We start from the raw sequence: 24,750 nt of genomic DNA, 5'->3' as shown, positions 1-24,750 counted from the left end.
AATGCTTTTCAGATTGGACTAAGAAGAAAAGATTTCCAAACATAAAGACCTGTTACAGACACTTACAATTATTTCAATAGGTAGTTAGCAAAATAGAGCATGCATGTGAACTTACTTGCAAAACAGAGATAGTATTCTGCATGTCAGTCACAGGGCTGCCATAAATAATAAATAAGACAACACAGGAATGTATTTGGAACAAAGCCTTGGCTCGATTAGTGTCAGAGATTATTATTAGTATTAAAATGCAAAAAACTAGCTGGTAAATTTCTTTTTGAGGACACAGTCATTAGACAGCTACAGAAATGACTAGGAATCTATGAAAATTGCCTGTGGTAGGGTAGGGGGAGGTAGATTTTTGAGTTTAGAACCTAAAACTTGGTTAATGTGCCTGCCTCCCCCAACTACAGAAAATAGTAACAGTGTATGTAATGCTATATTCAAGTATAGGGTACAGCAACTCGTGTTAACTAGCATATACTTTACAATATGCATTTACCTCTTTTGCATCTATATGGGGGCATATAGCATAAAGATATGTATATTTACAATTACTCAAGTATTCATTATCCAATTCCTTGAAGTTAGGAAGTTGAGTAGTGAAAATATTCTCTAATAAACCAATCACTTATAAAACAATGCCTACTAAAACATCACTTCTCAGCTAATACTACTTCCCCTACCTCTTCTATGATAGGGCTTTAAAAGTCCAAGTAAAGTGAAATGATATCTAATATATAAAATATATATATATTTATATCTAATATGTAAATAAATGATATATAATTTTGTCAGAAAATATATGCTGAGAAAAGCAACACACATAATTTATTAATAATTAGTGCAGATTTGCTATTATAACCTAAATTTGTTAAACCTAAGAAAACATTTTAATATCATTTTGTTTCATTTTCAATATGAAGTTCCAATCAAACTCCCCCCTCCATACACACACACACACACACACACACACACACACACACACTGATTACAAAACCATCATTTTCTTTTTCAGTGGATTCATACTAAATGTCCTTGCCTGGTAGCAATTACTCTCTGATGTGGGAGGAGAGAGGGAGTGTGAGCTAGCACCAGCGGCCTTTCTTGACAGTTGCCTAATTCTTTAACTAAGTGAGATGAACACACTGTCCTTTCTTTAACTTCTTGTGAAATGGAGAGAGAACATTTTCTGTTACTAGAGAAGGCTCTAGAAAGTTACCCAAGTTCTCTTACCGAACCTTCGCTGAAAGAGTTTGTGGGGTGAATTTGAAGTAGAGAGCAACATTCAAATCAGATACTTGAAGACACTTCAGAGTTCAGACCTCAACTTGACTTTCAATTGCAATTTAAATGAGTTCTTAGAACTTTGGAGCTAAAAAATATTTTAGAAAATGGTCCCTAGGGGTCAAAATTGTGTAGCTTCCAGTCAAATACATTTGGAGGTAATCACCTCATTTCATAGGTATGAAAACTACAGAGAAAGTGGTATGTGACTTTCCCTAGACCACACTGGCTATTAATGGCTTGACTGGAACCAACCCTCAAGTCTCTTGAATCCAGAGCTGTGGTTCTCAACCTTGGCTGCATATTGTAATCACCTGAGGAGCTTCAAAAACTATTGATGTCTAGGTCCCACTTCCAGACATGCTGACTTAATCCATCTTGGTTGCAACTGAGCTGGGGATTTTTAGAGTTCCCCAGCTGACTCTAGTACATAGCCAACGTTGAGATGCACTGATCTTTTCAAATTTTTGCTCTTGAAAAAACCCAATATCATTTTCCATTAGTCATTCTTCCTAGCCTTCCAGATTTTCCTCCCAATAATCCTATTCCTTCTCTATTGTTGCTATATCCCAACAATTATTAAAGCCCAGGGCCATAAAAGATGGCGCTGTGTGACCTAAGGCAGCAGCCAGTGAGTGGAGGAGGGTGGGAATGATGCAGAAGGTGTAGAAAACCACAGAGCCTGTGGGCACCTGGTCCACCCGGCCTGCTTACACTGGACAGATGGCCGACTTCAAAGCCAAGTGTACCAGTGAATCAATAGCAATACTGTAACAGCAGTCCTAGCCCCCAATTTAAGTTTAAATATTCTCCATATGCTCCAGTTTTGGATTATCTCCTGGAGCAGCAGGCAGCAGAAGGTAACCACCCGAATCCTAGCTGACAGCAAATGACTTTTATAGCTGAAAACGACTGACTGCTGTGGTGATGCAAGCATGAAGTCAGGCCCTGGACCAATCCATTTCATTGCTTATTTGCTTTTCCCTCAGTGCGAGATGGTCTTTTTATTGCACTTAGTTGGGTGCGTAAAAACGAGCACTGGACCTTGGTCTAGAAGGCCAGTTATAAGAAACAAATTTAAAAATTAATCTTTTTTGAGAAAAGTAATCTATACAGGGAGAAAAGTCTGTTCTGGAAGCCCAAGGGCTTGCTGTGCTGGAGTTTGCGTCCACCACAAGGGTGACCGAGCTTTCCGCAGAGGCTGTTGCAGCCCGCTCTTCTCCCCATCTCCAGGCCACCACTAGCAGACCCTCGGATCTCGCAATAAGCTCTGACCTCGCCTCCTGGAAAATGTACCAGGAAGGGCTCTCTGTGGTCTGAGCGAGGTCTGTGTGTCCCATGATGCTCTGTCACACGGTAGATAGTTCCTTGGAGGTGGGTACCTGCCGCTACTGCGTGTTCCTGCCCTTCCAAACGTGGGGGTGCAGGCCTTCCCATATACAACCAGCGGGCAGATGCCCAACCCTGCCGACCATACTTACGTCTGACTGCACAGGAGGCAGCTTCCCTTTTTCTGAAAGATGCGAAGCCGCAGTGATGACTGCCACTCCTTTCCTGCACAGGCTTTCACCTGCAAAGTTGCATGCAATTCTTCTTTCCATCTCAACCCGTGGGAATCAAAGAGTTCACGTTAACGATATCCAAAACCATAACTCTCTCTCTCTTCGTTTTATCCCATCATTTCCGCAGCATACATTCCACAGTTTCTCCAAAGAAAATAGAGATGGTACTTTATGCCTCAGGACACAAAAACTTGAGTTATACTCTCCTGGACCAACATTATGTATTAATTTTGTGGCATATTCTAGGACCATAACACAAAGCACTTTGAAAATACCAACAATTAAAGTTTTGAATTAGATGTGTAAGCCAGTTGGAGGCTAGATTGCTCTACCATTTGGTTTCGGGTGCTGGGAAATTTATTTCTCGAACAGTATTAGAGAGGAGCCTCTTATGCGATTAGTTCTAGGAAGTAGACACAGAGGCAAATAAGGTTCTGACTCTCCATGAGCTTACAGTGTAATAGAGAACAGAGATACTTGAATTATAGATGACCTTGCTGTGTGGTATGTCCTACAGAAGAGAGATGCACAACTAAGTGACTTCCTGAGGTTCTCTGTCAAATCAATGGTATCAACAAAGCTGCAGAAAGCAAATCTCCTGATCTAAAATACCCTAACACATCTTTGGCTAACATTGTCTGCATTACATTGGGGCCCGGCTCCTTCTGCTAGAGATCTATCAAAGGTAAATGTAGCAAGAAGCCGAGATGAAAAGAAATGAGTACAGCCAAAAGGTTGTCAAAGAAAGTCCATGATCTGTCACCAGGCAAGGACATAGAACCTGAAATGTGGGGCTGACTTTGCGTTAGGTTATGTCGGGCTAGAGTGTGGGCTAGAGTGTGAGGTCCCCTACACGTCTAATAGAGAAAAGTTTTTTTTTTTTTTTTTGGAGGGGGGAGGTGTTTTGTTTTTACCTTTTTAAAAAATCTCAGGTGAAGAAATTTGAGTTAAAAACTCAGTTTTTAAGTACTTCTTCTTGTTTTACTTTTTATTTTTTTAACTCCAAACCCTAATCATATTCCTTTGCCCCCATAGCACCCATCCTAATATATTTAATGTTTTTAGATGTGCACACATACCTTCTCCAATGAGCAGTAAAAACTAGTTTTTTAACATTTGATTCTTATGAAATGAAAATAGCCTTATTTTTTTAAACAAAAGTAATATATACCAATCACCAAAAATTCTTTAAAGGAATAAAAAATGAAAATTTGTAGTCACACTACCCAGCATTTATCACTGTTAACATTTTGATATATATTTTTTCAAACTGTTTTTCTCTGCCCTGTCCTCTCACTTACCCCTCTCTCTATATATTAGGAAATGCTATTTTATGACCTGCTTTTTTTTTTAATTAATCTATAAGGAATAGTTCTCTGTACATCAATAATTATAAAGGTAGAGCTTACTTAAAAGTATGAGCCTCTGTTTTCCTTGGATAGTTCTAGTTACTTTTACCTGTTCAAACTTCAGAATCCTGGGAATCTTGGCTACTGTCTTGGGTATGAAAGAAGAATATTCCTTTTCAAAGGCTGAACATATTCCAGCTTCTTCGTGACTATATGGAGATTATAACACAGACCTGCAGTGGCTAAGTATCCAGAGTAGGCTCTGGTTAATGGACCCTCTGTCTGGCAAGTGGCATGGCATTTTTAATTGCAGTCTCCTGAGCGTTGAGATCTTCTAGAAGAAGGGCAAAGGTCATAAATGTTCTTCCTTGGGGTTCTTCAACCTCACTCCCAACCAAGCCTGGCTGTGCAAAGGAGTGCAGTCTTCTTAGGAAATCCTTCGTTCCACCCCTGAAGGAAGACAAGCGCTTAGGCCTTTTTGGTTTTAAGTGCTATGTTGCTAAAGATAACAGATATACATAAAACAAATACAGGGCGTGACTCAAACTGACTAAAAACAGACTGGGGGATATAATAAAGGTTCCAGAATCAGCCATGGGTGTTTTACAGTTTAATGACACCCCTCTATGAGCTCCTTCTCAGAATGTTTTTAAGTTCACAAAATAAAATTTGTGACATCACAAAGGAAACCATTATATTAATATACAGTTATCAAGATATTTAAAAATTGTAATTAAGCAATATTCTTTTATGAACACATTTGATAACAAGATCTAGTGTGGGTCTAATAATATTTCTAATAATATGGAGTAATACTTCTAATAATATGAAGTAATATTGTAGTTCTGATGAGCAAAAGTGAAATTTCAAGATGTGCAACAGTTGCAATGTGATATGGAAATGTCTATGATTTCTATTAGTGACAGTTATTTCTTTTGCTGTTACTACCGTGGTTTGCCTCCTGTACTACAGTGAGAAAATGCTAAGTTCACAGACTCCTGAATTCTATCCATGAATGCCTTGGGGGTCTGGAGAAACCCAGATTAAGCACCTTTGCTTAACCTGCTTTAAAGAAGGAAAAATGAAACCTGGTGCATTTTACTCAAGGGAAGAACCCACTGATATCTCCACCCACCTCACACTCCGTGATCTGGCTGTACCTCCCAACTCAAAGTTGCAATGAAGTAGGAGAAGAACCGAAGCCAAATAGCAGAGTACTTCTTGGTCTCAGAAGGCAATTCGCTTCCCTGAAGACCACAAGACAGGGAGGTTTCACCTTCAATCCATTTTGGTTTGGCTCTGAGATTAGCTCTTCCTGAGTGTTTTCCTTTTGGAATGAGGGAACATGAGACATGGGGAGAAGGGGATATAAACAAGTATGTCCTTGGGAGGAAGTTGCAGAGTCTAAAAATCTTTGTCTCCCCTGGGCTTTTCTGGGTACTCTTGGGCTGGTGGCTTTAGCCTGCCCTGTCTCAGTTTCCTCAACTGTAACATAAGAGTTACATAATAACTGTACCCAAGGAAATGAGAGGTGTTGAAAAGAGTTTATGTAAGACAATCTAGGTGAATGTGTTTGGCAAAGACTGAAGCAGTGCATCTCAAACTCTAATGTGCATAGAATCCCTTGGAGATCTTGCTAACTCAAGGAGGATGACAGCTGAAGCTAGCTAGGGAGAGAAGCACAGCTCGCCCAGTGAAGCCAGGCTTCTGTTCAGGACGATACTCTGGTCCTTGCAGCTCCATCTCCCTTTCCCTGCCTACCACTCACTACCAGCCAGGGTGAAGACGGGCCATGGCCAAGTCAAATCAAACTTCAGTCTAAATCAGCACAAACTAACCAAACATGGGAACAGATATTGAATGGGATATTTGTACAAAAATGTAAGCATATGTAGAAAATATGTTGCTTCTACTCTAAGCTTCTGTCTTAGAATGTCTATATCAGAGTGGCCCATATCAAAAGGGAAATAATGGTGCAGCTGAGAAAGTGGAAGTTGGAACTCTGGGGCACTGCCGGAGGGAGTGTCAACTGGTACTGACACTTGGGAAAGCAATCTGGCAGTTGTTGAGATCAAGCGTGCACGTACTCTATGACCTGTGAAAAACTCTGGCATATATATTCCAAGGAAATTTTCCTATGGGTCCATAAGGATGTTCATCATGGGATTTCTTAGGGTAGCTGGATGTTGGAGGCACCCTAGGTGCTCATCATTAGAGAAACAGATTAGTAAAATATGGGAGATGTGTACTTTTAGAAACCACATAGGAGTAAGAAATGTATACCAGATATATATAGCAACAATGATGGATCTTAAAAACCTAGCGTTGAGGGAATAACATAGGAAACGGTACAGGATTTATAACACGTTATCATTTCTGTAAAGACACATTCACATAAATATATCTTTTGAAGAAGGTATGTATGCACATCTAAAAACATTAAATATATTAGGAAGGATTCTGTTGGTCACAGCGAGTGCCAGGGCCAGCCCTGAAGCAAGGGTTGGGAAAACAGACTTTACCTCTTGAAGCAGAAATGGCAAAGTCACATTGTTGTGGTCATCTTGAGAAACAATCTACTTAACATAAAGAGTTCAAGATTAAAAAAAAAAAAAAAAAAAGAGCTTAAAAACCATGGTAATTAGTATAATGAAAATAACTAATAATATTCACCTGTCAGAGGGGATCATTTTTTTTCTCAGTCGACACTTTCACCTTCTCAGCCAGCCCTTGCTTGCCTCTCATCTCCACTTCATGCGACATCAGGCCAAGAAGGTGTATGCGGTGTGTATGAAAGAAGTCCTCGCTGAGACACCCTTTGCCAGTATTTCACCATATGGCTGTTCCTTCTCAGTCTCTTTTTTCCTGTGCCTGTAATTCCCACCCTGTTTTCTTATTTTTTGTTCTTTACTCTTCCTAGCGGATTTTATTCACCGGTCTAGCTTCAGCTGTCACCTACATGCTAATGACTCCCCGATTTTAATCTCCATTCCAGATCTTTCTCTCCTGGACTCCAAACCTGAAATTCCAACCGCCTGCAGCCATTTCTATTTGGATGTCCCATAGGAAACTCATCTTTAGGTGTCCTCAATCAAATTTGGCATTTTCTTCCTCTCCACAAAAACCAACTGCCTCCCTGTGGTCCCTTCCTTGGGCAGTAGGGTCTTGTTTTTGTCCTGTTTCATGCAGTGAATCAAGCCAAAAACCCAGCAGTCCTCCTCCACATCTCCCTCTTCCTCGTGCCCACATACAGTTCCCGAGTCCTGCTGGTTCTGCGTGTCACTACTCCATTCTTTCCATGCCTGCCACCACTTCCTTAGTTTAGACTAGCATCATCTTTGCTATATTACTACAAAAGCCTTCTCATTGGTGTTAGACCCTCACCCCCTCTGGTCCATTCTCCACACTGGGCCAGAATGGGCTTTCTATGCCATCACTACTGGCTAAAACCCGTCAGGAAGTTTCCACTGCCCTCCAGATTAAAGTTCCACATCTCCATTCTTTAGCATGGCACACAAAGGCCCTTTATGTTCTGCTTCCCCTAACACCCTGAGCTGCTCATCCTACCTCACAATTCTGTAATCCAGGCAGTTCAAAGCATCTGGAATCCCCAAAGTTCTCTCCACTCTCCACCTCTACCCCTCTGCTCCTCTAGCTTAGAGATCAACTGAGGGAAGCTTTCCCTGACCTCTACTTAGCACCCCCTGACCCCAGGACACTCTGTGCAACCTCCTTTCCTAGCACTTATCGTACTCTATAGTAATAATGTCTGGCTCATTTGTTTACTTCTCCCACTATACTGGAAGCTTCTTTAAAGGAGCTGTGTCTTTTTTATGGTTTTCTTCAGTGTTCAGCCAGTGCTTGGCATATGGTAGGGCAAGGACTGAATGGTGATGATACTCATTGATTGGAAGGAGCAAAGAAAAGAAGATTCATGGGTATAATGTGTTTTAATATCCATAACTAAACTGAGGGACCTTTACATACAAACCCCTACCCCACTTCCTTCTTTATTCTGACCCAAGGAGAAACCAGCACCATCAGCAGGAAAAGATGGCATCTATCTGAGGCGTTGCTTACTTCACCCAAGGACTTTCTTGTACTCATGCTCAAGATGACAGATTTCCATGCATGGCCCTGCAATGATACAAGCCAAGGGAAGGGTATGGATGGAACCAGACTTCTGCCTAGGCATTTGTCCACATTTTGTCTGTAATCCCAGTGGGTCTTCAGAGACAACTTCCAATTTTATTTTCTTCATTTAAAAAATCTCGAGTGCCTAATATGGAACAAACATTGGACCAGAAAGATCATTATAACATGGTCACCATCTTGAAGGGGCCCAAGAAGGACTAGGATTTAGTATTGCAAAATACTTCTTATACTAAGTTGTGATACAGGCTCTGCTCTCATTGTTGAGGTGTGGACAAAGTGCTATGGAAGCAGAAGAAAGTAATGAATTCATCTTAGACTTATCAAGGAAAGCTTCAACAGGGTGGCAAAGGAGATCTTATAGGATAAAAATGTAAGTTCTTCCCAGGCACTAGGGCCTCTTTGTGCACTTTAAAGACAATCTAGATTTCAAACAGTGGCCTCTGGCTCCTTCTGCTTCACTTTTAAACCTGTCCCCTCCCACTTTCCCCTGCACACTCTACGTCTTAGGCCACACTGTATCACACAGGGCAAGCTCCTTCCTAATGTAGGACTCTGCTATAGCTAATCCCTCTACTCAGGTGTACTCTCCCTGGATTTGCTTATCCTCTCATTAGATTTTCAGCTTAAAGTCTCCTCCTCAAAGCAAGCTTCTTTTCTCTTCTCACAGTCACATCACCCTATTGCAATTCTATGCATTACAGTTAATTTACTTACCTTCATAAATACATACATACATACATAAATGTTCATGTGTGCACACGTGTGTGTAGGTTCTACTTATCTTTGTCTTCCCATCCAAGCTTTTAGAGAGCAGAGACCTGGCCTGTCTTGTTCATTGCTGTTGTCCCAGTGCCTAGAACACATAGTAGGTGCTCAACAAATATTTGTTGAATAGAGTAGGTAAATGAACAACATGGTGTTTGTTGAATGAGAACATGGCTTAGAGACATGAAAATGTATCATATGTTTGAGAAATAGCAAGTCATTTGCTTTGGCTGTGGGCAAGGGTATATTTGGATGGGAGATGAGATTAGGAGGATGGAGCAGACTGTATAGCTCTTAATGAAATGGCCTTTTGTCTCCTAGGCAACAGGAGCAAAGGATCATTTCTAAGTAGGGAGTGTCATGATTGGACCATGACTTTCAAAAAGCCACTAAGGATGTAATGTGGAGAGATTGGGTACTGGAAACCAGCTGGGGTGGGGATGGAGGTAGAGTTGGGAGATTACAGATTGTTTAATCCAAGGGAGAGCTGATGTCAGACTGACTTAGAGCAACATTTGAGGGATAAAAATAGAAAGTGAAGAGAGACATTTCTGAAGCAAAACTGCTGGGACCTGGGGACCAATAGGATCCAGGGCTTTGAGGGAGAAGGTGAAGGGTGGATGATTAACATTGAGCCCATACAAGGAGCAGAAACAATGATCTTAGTTTTGGTAATATTGAATCTGAGGTGCCTGGGGAACATCTTTCCCTGAATCTCTAGGAATTGTGCCACTGCCACACTGTTCCTCCTACCCCTTTTCTCTTTTCTTTCCTGTTTTGAATCTCTCCCACAAGTCATGAATGCTCTCTGCTTCTCAGTTTGCTGGGGCACCATGCCAGCAGCCCCACATTCCTGAGGAAGGGACAAGGTTCAGACCTGGAGAACTGGCTGTGGCCACCCGTATGAGGGGGGGAGGGGGGGTGGCTCCCTGACAGGAAAGCAGGCTGACCTGCCCGCTGAGCACAGACAGGAGCTTCCTCTGCTGCAGCAGGTGCCCAGGGCCAGCTGCTCCAGCTCCTCAGGCTCAGATCAACAGGATGGGACAGCCCAGGCGGAAGGAAGCCTGCAGGGAGGAACACCCTGCCGACAGAAGGAGGGGGGCATTGGGGCGGAGGGGAGACAGGAAGAGCTGCCTGGGCTGCTGAGCTGGCTTTCCTCCAGTAGATTCAAGAGAGGCAGTGACAGGAGGCCATTCAGTCCTCTTCCCTCCCACCGTAGGCGTCTCTAGTCCTGTCAATCATATCATTATTTTTACTACTGTTGGCTAGCCTGGGCCTTAGATCTACCAGAAGAAACTATAAATTTGGCAGTTTCTAAAATAATTAGTTCCCTTTCTATGCTCATTCTGGGTTTATTGGGAAAGAAGGACGCTTACATTATTAGCCTTTCAGTTACACAGGGAGGTGAGACAGCTCGCGGGAGGGGCAGTGATCTTTGCCACACGTTCAGCCTGTCCAAAGACGATAAAATCTCCGGTTTGCTTTAAGCCCGTTATCACTGCCCACTCTCCAACCGCTGCTGTGAACTGCACCTAACAGCTAAAAGGAGGGAAATAAGGAACCAAACCAGAGCCAAGCGTTCCTAATCAGGAAGCCCCGCTCGCTTTGGACCAGCCCAGGGGTCAGAAGTGGGCGTCGTGGGGGAGTGGAGGGCCAGCGGTGCTTTGGAGGAGCGCTGTGTCTTTGACCTAATGGACATCCCAGCAGCAACTCCACCTCCAGGCGTGGCGGAGAAGGCTCCAAGCTTGCCCGGGCGGGTCCCCGGCGACCCTGGGAGACTCCTCCCCACTTCATCCCCACGGTTTCCAGGCGGGGCGCTTCCGGAGGCCCCGGGTGGGGGTGGAGTCTACCTTTGAAACAGCTTGTACGCTGCAACTTTAACTACACCGAGCTCAAAACTCGAACCTTCACCAGAACGTCGGCCTCATAAAAAGTAGAACCTCGGGTCTACGGCTCCCTAACACTCTATTGGTCCAATTTTCGGGCTTGGCGGTCCGGGAGGAAGGATGGGCGGGGCGGGCAGGGGCGGGCACTGCTGACAGCGACTCTGATGGGGAGGGCGAGCCTGCGCCAATGGCTAGGGCGTGGGCGGGGGGCGCCGTAGCAGGTGTCGGCTCAGTGACAGGGTTCCCTTCGCTCACCGCCCCTGTGATCCCCACGGCTCAGCGAGGCAAAACCCAGCAAATGCCCGAGAAATGCAGTTCAGTCGATCAGCAGGCTCTACTTTCTAGCCAGACGTACAAAGGGATGGCACTTCCACATGCAAATCTCTTGGCTCGGACCCCTTAGCTGGAGGCCACAGCCTCCCCTGCCCCACGGCCCGGCGTCCTGCCCACCCCGCGGCTGGCGGAGATGAGACCCCGCGCCTAGGCGACGCGGCAGAGCCGGCATCCCTCCCCACCTCCCACGTGGGTCCCGCTCTCCGCAGTGCCTGGGCGCGTCGCGACTGCCGCGCCTCCAGGCTAGGCCCCCGCCCCCGGCACTGCCCCCTAACCCAGAGAGGAGCACGACAGGTGGGGGGTGGGCGAAGGATGGGTGTTTGCCACTGAGTCAGGTAAGGTGGCAGCGGGAGTTCCCTCGGGCAGGGCCAAGAGAACACGCTGCCGGTGATTGTGTACACGCTCTACTGACACAAGCTTCACGCTGCCGGGCAGCCGCTGATCACGCGTGGCCCCGCCAACCCATTGGCCGGTGCCTCACACACCTTTGTTGCTGATTGGTTGGCCGCAGGCTCCGCCCCCACCCCCGCCCGCGGCGCGCGGCAGGCGGAGTGGCTACCTGAATGGGGAGGGGGCAGACGGCGCGGAGCGCGGCGGCGGCGGCATCGGCGTCGAGTGTCTCTGGGTTCCCGTCTGTGGCTAAGCAGCCGAGCAGCCCAGCAGCCAGTCAGCTCGCCTCCGGCGGCCAAGCAGCCAACCATGCTCAACTTCGGCGCTTCTCTCCAGCAGGCTGCGGTAAGTCACCTGGGGATGCCCCTGTCCTTCCCTGCCTCGCCACGTCTGACGGGCCAGCAGGGCTGCGAACCCTGAGCTTTTGACATCCACAGCGACTGAGGACCCGGGCCGCAGCGGAGTCGTAGGGGAAGAGGGGGGCTTCCTGCCTGCAGACTGGGCATTGGCGAGGGCATGCGTCGCGAGAGGTCAGGAGAGGCGGCTTGGGATCGGGAGACAAGGGAGCGGGGTCTTGCTCAAGGTGTAATGAGAGGAAGGGGCAGCTGCGCAGGGAGACTTGAGGCAAGCAAGGGGAGGATGACTGGAGGGGCGGGAAGAGTCTGGAGGGGCTGCTGCCCTGGCAGTGAGGATAGGGAAAGGTATGGGGGTGGGGGCAAGGAGGCTACCCTGCACCTGGCACCCGGGAGAGATGCGGCCCAGCGTAGGAGGGGGCTGCTCGCGTGCATTTGGGGGGCGGGGTGTCCACGGGAGAGGAGAGGGAGCTACCTCTTTCAGGGGTCTGAATGGAAGCTTGCAGGACCCGGGCTGCTTAGCAAATAGCCGGGGGCTGGGGGAGGGAGAACCCTGCGTGGACGCGGGGGAATGGCACGCGGGCCGCAGACCGCCGAGGGGTAGACGAGGATGGACACCCAGTCGTCAGCGGGGGACTCCCCATCCCCGGCGGGGACAGGTGGCCGCCTACTGATGACCCCCTGGAGGAGTGGGGAGCTGCCTCAGGGATGGGAGGGTGGAAAGCGGGACCCAGCCGCCGGGCGGGGGGAAGGTGGGCGGCCGCGAGACGCGGGGGCTGCGTGTCTAGGCGGGAGCTGCAGGCCGTGGGGCCGCGCGTCTGGAGCCGGGACTTGTGGGGGCTGCACGTCTGGGAACGCATGGAGACGCGTGGCAGGCGGGGGCTGGAGCTGCCGGGCCCCTGGAGAGGGGGCGCCGTGTCTGCGAGCGGAGACCGGGTGGTCTGAGGTCCCGCGGGCAGCGTGGGCGGGAAGCGCCGCGGGCTCAGCCAGATCCCCGGGGGCTTCAGCAGGGAGGAGGGCGGGGGCCGAGTTTCCGCGGGGACCTGACTCCTCCTCCGGCAGCTGAGGCGGAGGCCGGGTGTGGGCCGAGAGCAGGCGCGCGGAGGGAGCTTCTCGTCCCCGAGTGACCCAGCCCCGGCCTCCGCCAGGGGCGGGAGCGGGGCCCGGCCCCGCTGTCGGTTCCTAAGGGAACAGCGGCTCGCGGGGAGATGGGAGGGGCGGGCGCTCCCGGAGCCGGTCGTCCGCGGCCCCGCCCCTCCCCGCGGGCTCGGGCGCGCACTGCTGGGCGGTTGGCGGCAGCGCCCGCGGCCCCTCCCCCGGGCCGGCGGGAAGGCGGGGGCCCGAGAGCTCAGGAAGTAGGTGAAAGGTGACGGCGCGGCAATTCCCAGTTCACGTTTCCTGCGCTGCCGGGAGCAGCGGCTGATCACGCTTTGTTCACATGCCTCGCCCCCTCCTCCTCCCCGCCCCCGCTCTTAGTGGCCCAGCCAATCCGGGTCCGGGCCGCCGGGCCGGCTACCCAATGGCGCGGGCAGGGACGCAGGGACGTGCGAGCGGCGAGGAATGTTCCCAGTGACTCACCCATGAGCCTCATTGAGGTTAGGGCGGCCCCATCCGTCTGTCCCCGCCAGCGAGGATCTCCCCCGCCGTCCGCCTCCGCCCCTTGTCTGCCGCCCGCGCCTCCGCCCGCGCTTCCCTTTCCTGCCTCCAGCCCCACTCCCTTTCCTGCCCTCCCGTTTCTCCTCTCAGCTCACAGTCCCTTCCCTTCTGCCTGTCTTCTTTTTCCTTTCTTTGCATTGGCATCTTGAGGCTTTTACACATACATGCGCTGTCCGTTGCTGCTTACATAAAGGCGCGCGCGATTATGCAATGGCATTGTTAGCGATATTTCAAGAGTAATGGCTCGTTTTCTAAGCATTTCAACATGAAGAGTTTACGCATTTTTTAAAACAAGCGTTGAGGATAATACCTTGCAACGTAAAGAATGTTTTTCGCTACTTTTACACAATCTCTGACAAAAATAGGATCATATAGATAGAAAATGGGAGAGATGGTGGGTTGTACAATTTTTTTAAGTGCAGCCTAAGGAACTTCTATATGAAAACACTTGCTAGGGGGAACTGTACATACAAAGTATGTGCTGTTATTTTTGTCATCAAGTTCTTTTAAAAATTAAGATAATTCCCTTGACTTGCAGAGTCTTTACAGTCAGGATTTTTGCAAATTCCGAGTAGAATATTAAATTTTTTGATTATCCATTTATTAGTAGTATTGCATTAGCTGGGCATAGTTATAAATAGCAAACCAGTGTGTTAAATAGATCCACAGAAAGGGAACACAAACATGAAATTGAAACTTAACTAAAATAAAGCTTCGGGGTTTTTAAATATATTTCACTATTTTGGTAATCAAATTAAAAACTTTTTAGATTACAAATAACAATGTACTTACTTGAAAAGACACTCAAGATTCCATATTCTATTAATTTTTCTCCCACAATGCAAAGTTACTTTTTAAAGTTCAGATCCATTTCAACAGGCCAGAGTTATGTGTACTGCACTGCATTTTTAAGAAAGTTTTGGCCTTTTTTTTAATGTTAGGAACTTCCCTCAAAAGACCTCATGCCAGACCTGTAGTATTGAAATAAGGTAATTTTTTCACAGCTTTCCCCTAGTTATTTTGTCTGATCCTAGACAGGTGGCAACACTGGAAATAATATAAAACTTTTTCTTCCAAGCCAAGTGCTTCTCTTTTTTGGATAACAAATGCATTGATACTTTTGGCATTGGTCCTCCTAATGATGATAAGATGCTCTTTGCCTCACAAGAATGTCAGTGTTCAAGCCTAAGTGTGGGAGGAAGAATGAGGAAGATTTTATTACCATTACCATCAGAGTAGGGGTGAGAGAAATTGTATTTTCAGATTTTAATCTGGAAGTTCTGTAAATAGCAAAAAAAAAAAATTGCATTGCTCTGCATCTTGTTTGGATGACAAAAATACGCTTATATAACCAATCTTTTGTTTCTATAGGAGGAAAGAATGGAAATGATTTCTGAAAGATCAAAAGAGAGTGTGTATTCCTGGAACAAAACTGCAGAGAAAAGTGATTTCGAAGCTGTAGAAGCACTTATGTCAATGAGCTGCAGTTGGAAGTCCGATTTTAAGAAATATATTGAAAACAGACCTGTTACTCCAGTATCTGATATGTCAGAGGAAGAGAATCTGCTTCCGGGTACACCTGATTTTCATACGATCCCAGCATTTGTAAGTATTGTTGTTTTTAATATGAATGTAAACGATATAATTTCTTATAATTCACATTATTAACTATAAGTTTCTCACCGTGTTGCCTGTATATTTATTTCTCTTTGTAGTGTTTGACTCCACCTTATAGTCCTTCTGACTTTGAACCCTCTCAAGTGTCAAATATGATGGCACCAGCGCCATCTACTGGACACTTCAAATCATTCTCAGATGCTTCCAAGCCTCACTTTGCTGCACCTATCAAAGAGGAAGATAAGAACCCAGTACCTGCCCCCAAACTCCCCAAGGCTCAGGCAACAAGTGTGATCCGTCATACAGCTGATGCTCAGCTGTGTAACCACCGATCTTGCCCAGTGAAAGCAGCCAGCATCCTCAGCTGTCAGGACAATTCTTTTCGAAGAAGAACCCACCTAAATATTGAGGCTGTTAGAAAAAACATACCTTGTGCAGCTGTGTCACCAAACAGATCCAAATGTGAGAGAAACGCGGTGGCAGACGTTGACGAGAAAGCAAGTGCTGCACTTTATGACTTTTGTGTGCCTTCCTCAGAGACAGTCATCTGTAGATCTCAGCCAGCCCCCATGTCCCCACAACAAAAGTCAGTGTTGGTCTCTCCACCTGCAGTGTCAACAGGGGCAGTGCCATCCATGCCGGTCATCTGTCAGATGGTTCCCCTCCCTGCAAACAACCCTGTTGTGACAACAGTTGTTCCCAGCACTCCACCCAGTCAGCCACCAGTCTGCCCCCCTGTTGTGTTCATGGGCACTCAGGTACCCAAAGGTGCCGTCATGTTTGTCGTACCCCAGCCCGTTGTCCAGAACCCAAAGCCTCCAGTGGTGAGCCCAAATGGCACCAGACTCTCTCCCATTGCCCCTGCTCCAGGGTTTTCCCCTTCGGCAGCAAAAGTCACTCCTCAGATTGACTCATCGAGGATAAGAAGTCACATCTGTAGCCACCCAGGATGTGGAAAGACGTACTTTAAAAGTTCTCATCTGAAGGCTCACATGAGAACGCATACAGGTACCAACAATATCTTATCTATATCTTAGAAATTCAGATGATTTTTCAGCAGTGATCACAAATATAAACCAGGCATAGTAAGGAAGAATTTGCCTTACTTGCTAGTTCAGTGGATGATACTTACTTGTGCAGGCTCCTCTAAAAGATTTCATTAAGGTATTTTGTTTTCATAAGGGGAAAATTTTTATAAACATGACAGTGACAGTTAAAAATAGTGATATGTAGTACAGTGCTCACTTGACATTTTATTAATAGCTTTTGTTTTAAAATATATCTCGATAATGTATAGCTTTAGATATGATTAAATATGTAACTTACAGGGATTTCATATATGTGTAGTCATGATAATCTGCATTTTTGTTTCAGGAGAAAAGCCTTTTAGCTGTAGTTGGAAAGGTTGCGAAAGGAGGTTTGCCCGTTCCGATGAACTGTCTAGACACCGACGAACCCACACAGGTGAGAAGAAATTCGCATGTCCCATGTGTGACCGGCGGTTCATGAGAAGTGACCATTTGACCAAGCATGCCCGGCGTCATCTGTCAGCCAAGAAACTACCAAACTGGCAGATGGAAGTGAGCAAGTTGAACGACATTGCCCTACCTCCAACCACTGCTCCCACGCAGTGACGGATCGCAAGATGAAGAATCAGAACTAACTTTGGTCACAGCTGGGAGCCAGTGGTAATATAAGAATGCTTCCACTGCAAGCCTGTGGCCCTCCAGTGTGGGCTGAAAGCAGAAACCCCACAGCTTGGGGAGAAGGCCCAGACTGAGTCAGATGATAAGTGCTTGGTCACAGGCAGGTCACAGAATGGCAGGGTTCATTTCTTATCACATAAGAGAGATGAGAAAGCTTTTATTCCTTTAAATGTTTTTTGAAGGTTTCAGATGAAGTCGCCACAGGTAGCACAGATTTTGAATTTGTGTGCACAATTTGTTACTTTTGTCATTTATACTTGAGACCAACTTTCCAATGTGATTCCTCTAAAGCACTGGTTTCAAGAGTATAAAGACTGGAAATCATTACGGTACAGAGATGGAGATATAAAATCGATTTTTATTATGAACATTGTCATCTTTTCCTAGAGTTATCTTGTTTACTATTCCTAGTCTTTCCAGTCAACTTTGTGAACGTAGTTGTTAAAATATATCTAGATCTTTACACTATTGCTGACATTTGGAATTGAGTAGCTGTATATTGCTAAAAGAGGCCCCAAAGACTTGGAATCCTCAATAATTTAATTGCTTTGAAGTGTAGCTACAATTTTTTTGCATTTTTGTTTTGAAAGTTTAACAAATGACTATATCTAGGCATTTTATTATGCTTTGACCTTTAGTTTGCCTGCAGTTTCTTGTGTAGAGTTGAAAATTGTATTCCAATGTGTTTTCTGTAGAGACTAAGATACACTGCACTTTGTTTAGAAAAAAATTTCAAAGTTAAAAATATATTGTAAGAAGGGAAATCAAGAATTTTAGATAACTCCTTGAAAAAGATGGCTTATGTCATCAGTAAAGTACTCTTATGAGGCTATAACGTGCTTTATTGAATTAGAAAGTTAATGACTATTATTCACAAGTGGACAAATATTGTCCTGTTAATTTATAGGAGTTTTTTTTTTGTTTTTTTTTTTGTTTGTTTTTTTGAGGGAATGTGGAACTAGGTGAATAGAAAAATTACTAGAACATTCACTTTTGTTAACAGTATTTCTGTTATATTCTGTTGTATAGTGGATGATAAACAGTGGTAAAACAAAAGCAAATTGTTTAAAATATATAGTGAAAAATGTCCCTGTATCTTCCCACTTAACATTTTTCTCTATATTGGGTCTGGATTTCCGACATCAAAACTTAGACCCTTGGAAAACAAAGAGTTTTCTTTTAATAAGAAATCCTTGTGATTTAGAATTTGCACAATATTTCTTTTGTTGTACTTTATATCTTGTTTACAATAAAGAATTTCCTTTGGTATATATAATTGGTCAATTGCATTTGTTAAACCATTCTCTAACTTTGGTACTGTCAAAGGACTTGGTGTCTGAAGTTGTCTAAGGCAGGGGTCCCCAACCCCCAGGTTGCAGACCAGTAGTGGTCTGTGGCCTGTTAAGAACCAAGGCTACACAGCAGGAAGTGAGCAGCAGGGAGTGGGCGAAGCTTCATCTGTATTTGCAGTTGCTCCCCAGCACTAGCATCGCTGCCTTAGCTCCACCTCAGTCATCAGGTATTAGATTCTCACAGAAGCACTGGTCCCTGGTGCTAAAGAGGCTGGGGACTGCTGCTCTAAGGGTCCCATTCAAATTTAGAACTGTAGGAGTATATCTTTGATATATGAATCAGTTCAGAGAGTTTACAGAATGAGGCCAGGTATCTATTCATTGAGATAATTCAAGAGCTTGCCCCTTCTAAGAAACCAATACGTTTTAATTTTTAAACATTCTTGTACATTTTGATGATTTAGGAGTGAGACATAGCTCTGGCTCTCAGCAAAAACTTGTTAAGTGGCATTAAGTTAAAGGGAACACCAGTGATTGATTAATTACAAGCAATGAGACTGCTGTGGCAAATTAAAAGAAGCCTGACCTATTGAATAAGTTGTTCACCTCTGGAACCTAGATTAGCTCAGACCATTAAGTGATAACCTTAAATGTGATAAACATAACTGGTACTTAAGCTGCATAAAGTTAATCCACCTGTGAAGAGGAACACTTGCTAGTCATCAGTAGAGCTAGGAGCTCTACTTGTTGTATTAGGTCTACTTTTGGAGATTAGTGTTTGCTTTGAAATTCTTGTCATGAGAACATCTGCCATGGTGTCAAGATTCACCATTGACCTAGAGTCTGGGTCACTATTTAACATTTGTGGTAAGGGGCACTGTACTCACTTGGCACCACTTCCAGGACGAGCATCTTTCCTTGGACACTTCATACCACCAAGTACAACCACTGCTAGGGAGGGGCCTTGCCATTCTGCAGCTTCTGTGTTGGGATCCTGGACCATCCTAACTTGCCTAGAGTTCCTTACCGTGGCAGATCTTCAGAAGTGGGGATGCTTAGTCCCTTGTAATGATGCGGCCAGTGAGACTGTGTCACTCATTGCTGTGTTCTTCCCAGTCCTAGGTGGAATCTGAGATGTTTTCTTAGCACTTGCGAACCAAATCATTTAAATAGCATATTATATTTGAGTTATATGTATATGGCAGGCTCTGATCTTGATGCAAAGTTGACCCAAAACAAGTACACTCGCAACATGTTATAAAGTGGTATTAGTGTAGCTTTAGCATTTCAGTTTTGTCTATTTCTTATCTGACATATATTAAATTGGACCATATGGAATTGCTGCTATTTAGCTGTTTTATTTCAACGTTAATTCTTTTGGATAATTTTAGACTTAGAAAAAATTGGAAAAGTAGTTCCCATTTACCCTTCATCCAGCTTCCCCTTATAACATCTTATACAGCAATGGAACACATATCAAAACTAAGAAATGAAACTTGGTACAATACTATTAATAAAGTATAGGACTTAACTTGGGTTTCTTTTCACTAGCTTTTCTACTAATGTCTTTTTTCTATTACAGAACTACTCCAGGATCTCAGATGGTGTTTAGTTGCCATATCTCCATAGTTTCCTGCAATCTATGGTCATTCCTGTCTTCTTTTGTCTCTGTAGAACAGTACTTGTCATTTATTTTATAGACCATCCCTCAATTTGTGGTTGCCTGGTGTTTTTTTCATGGTTAGATTTGAGGTTGTGTGTTATTTGGGAAGACAGCACAGAACAATAATGTCCTCGGTGTGTCCTATCAAGTACTACGTGATGCCTATCTGTTACTGGTGGTGCTGACCTTGATCACTTGACTAAGTGATGCCTGCTGGAATTTTCCACTGTAAACTATTTTTCTCTTCATAATTATAAGCTACTTGAAGGGAGATACTTTAAGAGAATGCAAATACCTGATTCTGCTTAAACTTTTGCTCACTCAATATCCTTAAATGGATCTTGTCTGTGATATTGCTAGTGGTGATTTCTTATTTCCTGAATCACTTATTAATTAGAATTCTGTAAGAAAAAGTTGTTGCTTCTCCCCCATTTATGTATGTATTCAGTTATTTGTTTATGTCAATGTGGATCTATGGATATTTATGTCATTCTTTGAGTTATGATACAATACGATAGTTTGTGATTCAATTGTTCCAACTTTGACCCTTGTTAGCACCTTCAATATTCAACCATTTTGGGTTGTCAAACTGCAAACTGAACCAAGAGGAGGTCTGCAATTTTAAAGAGGGAGAATAGAAAGTTGTTATACAGCCTAAGGACACAGAAGTGATAAAAAGCTCGAGACTGCCTTTCTCTTAATCCCATCTCTCTCTGCTAGTGTTAGAAGGACCATTTACTACCCCTCCCACACTCTTAAAGTTTCATGGCATTTGGGTTCTTTTGGCTGCATTTTTAACAGGGCAGAGAAGAAATCTGATCAAGATGGACATATGCAAGACTTACTAAGGCCCTTCATGTGATTCTAATTCCTCAGACTGGAATGGCTGAGAAATGTTGCCTCAGCTCCTACCCCACCTTTCTCTTTGGAGGACATTCAGAATGAGACAGGGACATAAATGGGGGCTTTTATCCAGGACACTGGGCAGTGAGCAAGCCTTGGAGCTAGGAGAAATCTAGCAGGAGATGACATCAAAAGACATCTTTTGGGAAGCCTTTCTTTTAGAGATCTCCCACTGATTTTGTTCTGGTGCCTTAACCTAGTCCTGGGATTTTTCTGACCAGCTTCAGACCAGCTTGAGAAATTACTTAGAACTGACTCTCAGAATTGCCTCTAATTTGCTACACAGGTAGCTGTGCCATGGAAAAGGTGTCAGGGAGAGAGCACTGATCAAATTAAAAGGCCAGGTGCATTGGGGTTCTTCAGAGAAAGAACCATTGAAGATATGTGCACATGCGCACACACACACACACACACACACAGTGTTGCCCTCTCTCATCTGTGACTTCACTTTCTGTGGTTTCAGTTACCTGTGGTCAATCACAGTCTGAAAATATTAAATTTTCCCAATCATCAACATTGTCTGCTCCTGACATCTAACCATCGACATCATTATGGCTCAATGATCCAGGATCACCTGAAACAGGTAATCCTCCTTCACATATATTGTTAGAAGGTTGGTAGTGGCCCAACATATCACAATGCCTACATCATTCACCTCACTTCATCTCATCATATAGGCATTTTATTATCACCTCATCACAAAGAGAAGGACGAGTATAGTACAATAAGATATTTGAGAGAGACTACATTCACATAATTTTATTACAGCATATTGTTATAATTGTTCTATTTTATTATTAGTTATTGCTAATCTTTTACTGTGCCTAATTTATAAATTAAACTTTATCATAGTATATATAGGGTTTGGTATTATCGGCTGTTTCAGGCATCCAAAGCAGGTCTTGGAACATATCCTCCATGGATAAGGTGGGACTATTTTTTATATGTGTATATGTGTGTATATGTACATAAAAGAGAGATTTATTATGAGGAATGAGTTCATGCAATCAAGGGCTGACAAGTCCCAAGATCTGCAGTGGGCAAGCTGGAAACTTAGGAAGGCCAATGATATAGTTCCAGTCCAAATGCTGGCAGGCTCAAGACTCAGGAAGAGCTGATATTTCAGTTTTAGTCCAAAAGCAGGGGGGAAAAGTGGGTGTCCTAGCTTGAAGACAGTTGAGTAGTGCGAGTTTCCCCTTATTTGGCCTTTTTTTTTTTTTTTTTTTTTTATTTAGGCATTTAACTGATTGGATAAGGCCCACCCACACTAGGGAGAACAATCTGCTTTACTCAGTCTACTGATTCAAATGTTAATTCATCTGGAAACAGCCTGATAGACACATTCAGAATAATATTTGACCAAATATCTGAGTACTTCATGGATCAGTCAAATTAACATATAAAATTAACCATCACACCTGGATTCTAGTCCTGGTTACAGTGATAACTAGTTTATTCCTTGGGAAAGCTGCTTTGTCATTCTGGGTCTTAGCATCCACTTTTAAGAATGAGCGAAACACAGCTACCTTATTTAGCTCATAGAGCTACTGGCAAGCTCAAATAAGGTTACATACACAAAAGCTCTTGAAAAGTACAAGACATCTACATTTGTTGACACTGTTACAACACCCATGTCTGGGAGCATGTGCATGGCAGTAAATGGATTAGAATACCCACCTGGGGTGGCCTATAATCTGGAAAATGGAAGTCATTTAGAGCTGGAGTGATTAGAGAATTTTAATATCCTGTGTTCCCACACTTCTACCTACATATCTAATTATTTGGGCAACCTATTTACAGTAACTTGTTACAATGAGCCCAGTCTAAGGGGAAAGAAAGCACAAAGCATAAAGCCATGACCATTTGCTGAGGATAGCCAAAGCATGGGCACTCATCATTTGATTATAAAGTACAAATTTGTGCAGAGTTACCATGAAGCATCCAGCATGTGAACTGATTGATAAGTTAACTAAGTTCCCTTTGTTCTCCTTGTCACAAGCCCCAGCTTGAGTGATTTCTCCAAGCCTGATTTTAGTAAATTTGTGACAAAGTACCCAATACCAGACATGCTTTCAAGCCTGGGCTCAAAATTCTATACAAAATTCTAGGAGTCAGAATCCCAGGGAATGAGCGTCAGCAGGAGTGACAAAAATATTTTGCCTCCCAGGAAGTTATCAGGCCACGCCTGTGCCAGGAATGCCCAGATAATGGGGTTTCCTCGTAGACACACACAGGGAATTCCAAAGAGGCAGAATTCTCTCACCTTTGGCTTGTTGGTGTAGCAGAAGGAATAAAACTAAATGAGGCCACATAAATGAGGTCTGTTGTTGTAAGCTTCCCTTGCTAGTTGGCATCCTAATCTTGACAAGACTTAGAAATTCATGGCGTTCTACTCAATAAATTCTAACAATCCCAGGTTGACCTTGATTGTCCAACTTGGCAATGAGATCCTAAAAGTGGGAGAAATACCCCCACATATAAGAAACTGATACCTGATCTTGCTATGATTTTCATTTTTAATTCTTATTTTAACAATTTCATTTTTAATTCTAAGTTTAGCCAATGGTCAGTGGAGGCACAACCTAGATTTAGACAAATCTGTGTACGATTCTTGGAAGAAAGAGAGAAGCAAAGAAATAACATGAAGTAACAAAGGGACAAAGGGATGACTCAATGGGACAACTTGGAGCAACCAGTTTCCATTTCTCCGATTAGATTATCCAAACCATGGTTATCAGGCCCCTTTTAGTTTGCACAGTATCACTGAAAAGATAAATACAAACTTTGAGTTTATTACCACTGGACAAAGTAAAACGGTGACCTTGTGAAAGGAATTTCCTGGGGTCATAGAGCGTCTGTGTTGCTATCAGCTTCAAACCGACTGTAATTCTAAGCAATTTAACTGTTTCATGGCCTTGTTTCATTATCTATAAAATGGGAATTGTAATGCTTATCTAACCTGTTTTCCAAGATAGATTTGAAAACTGAAAACACAAGCGAACAAATGCTAAGCGGACTACTTCAATACCAGTGATGGGTACTGCATTTTCACAACCCAGATCGATCATTAAGACAGAAGAGGCCCCTACCCCAAGAGGCTGCAGGTAGGGCCGGCAACCTGATGTCAGTTAGAAATTGTCACGACGTGGCCCCTGTTAGGAGTGAAGGTCAAATTCCAAATATTCACAAAAATGTCACAGTCCTGGAGACTAGCAGTTTAAGACTGAGGTGTTAGCAGGATCGGTTTCACTTGGAGGACTCTCGTGTTGGCTTGTAGACGGCTGTCCTCTCCCTGTGTCTTACCGAGCACAGTCCTATTCTCATTTAAGAACACCAGTCGTGCAGGATCAGGGCCCCCTTCAATGACCCCATTTTACCTTATTTAACTTTTTAAAGGCCCTATTTCCAAGTGTAATCACATTCTGAAGTACTGGGGATTGGGACTTCGACATACGAATTTCGAAGGGACACAGTTCAGCCCATAATATTGGTCAGCATGTGTCAATCTATATTGCTCTGTCTTAATACACTAACAGCAGTATTTTCTCAACTGGTCTGAAGTTCACGCGTCTGTACAGTCATGCCTCAGTATCCGTAGGGCCTTGGTTCCAGGACCCCCTGCGATACCACAATCCCCGAATGCTCAAGTCTGTTATATGAAATGGTGTACTATTTGCATATAAGCTATGCATATCTTCTTGTATACTTTAAATCATCTCTAGATTACTTATAATGTTTATTACAATGTAAATGCCATGTAAATAGTTCTTATACTGTATTGTTTTACAAATAATAAAAAAATAGCCTGCACATGTTCAGTACAGGCTCAACCACTG

At 44.1% G+C, this 24,750-nt stretch overlaps 1 protein-coding gene across 1 annotated transcript; it reads left to right on the top strand.

Annotated features, from left to right (window-relative positions):
* The first annotated feature begins 11,903 nt into the window (after window positions 1-11,903).
* Window positions 11,904-18,327, top strand: KLF10 (Kruppel like factor 10). Its single transcript, XM_016147522.2, has 4 exons — window positions 11,904-12,069; window positions 15,105-15,338; window positions 15,449-16,358; window positions 16,725-18,327. Exons 1-4 carry the CDS (start codon window positions 12,034-12,036, stop codon window positions 16,982-16,984), a joined length of 1,440 nt encoding a protein of 479 aa, XP_016003008.2. The 5' UTR covers window positions 11,904-12,033; the 3' UTR covers window positions 16,985-18,327.
* Window positions 18,328-24,750: the final 6,423 nt, after the last annotated feature.

This window comes from Rousettus aegyptiacus, unplaced genomic scaffold, assembly GCF_014176215.1.
Source record: "Rousettus aegyptiacus isolate mRouAeg1 unplaced genomic scaffold, mRouAeg1.p scaffold_m13_p_15, whole genome shotgun sequence".
NCBI classification, from domain to species: Eukaryota; Metazoa; Chordata; class Mammalia; order Chiroptera; family Pteropodidae; genus Rousettus; species Rousettus aegyptiacus.
This window is presented reverse-complemented; position numbering and strand designations above follow the sequence as displayed.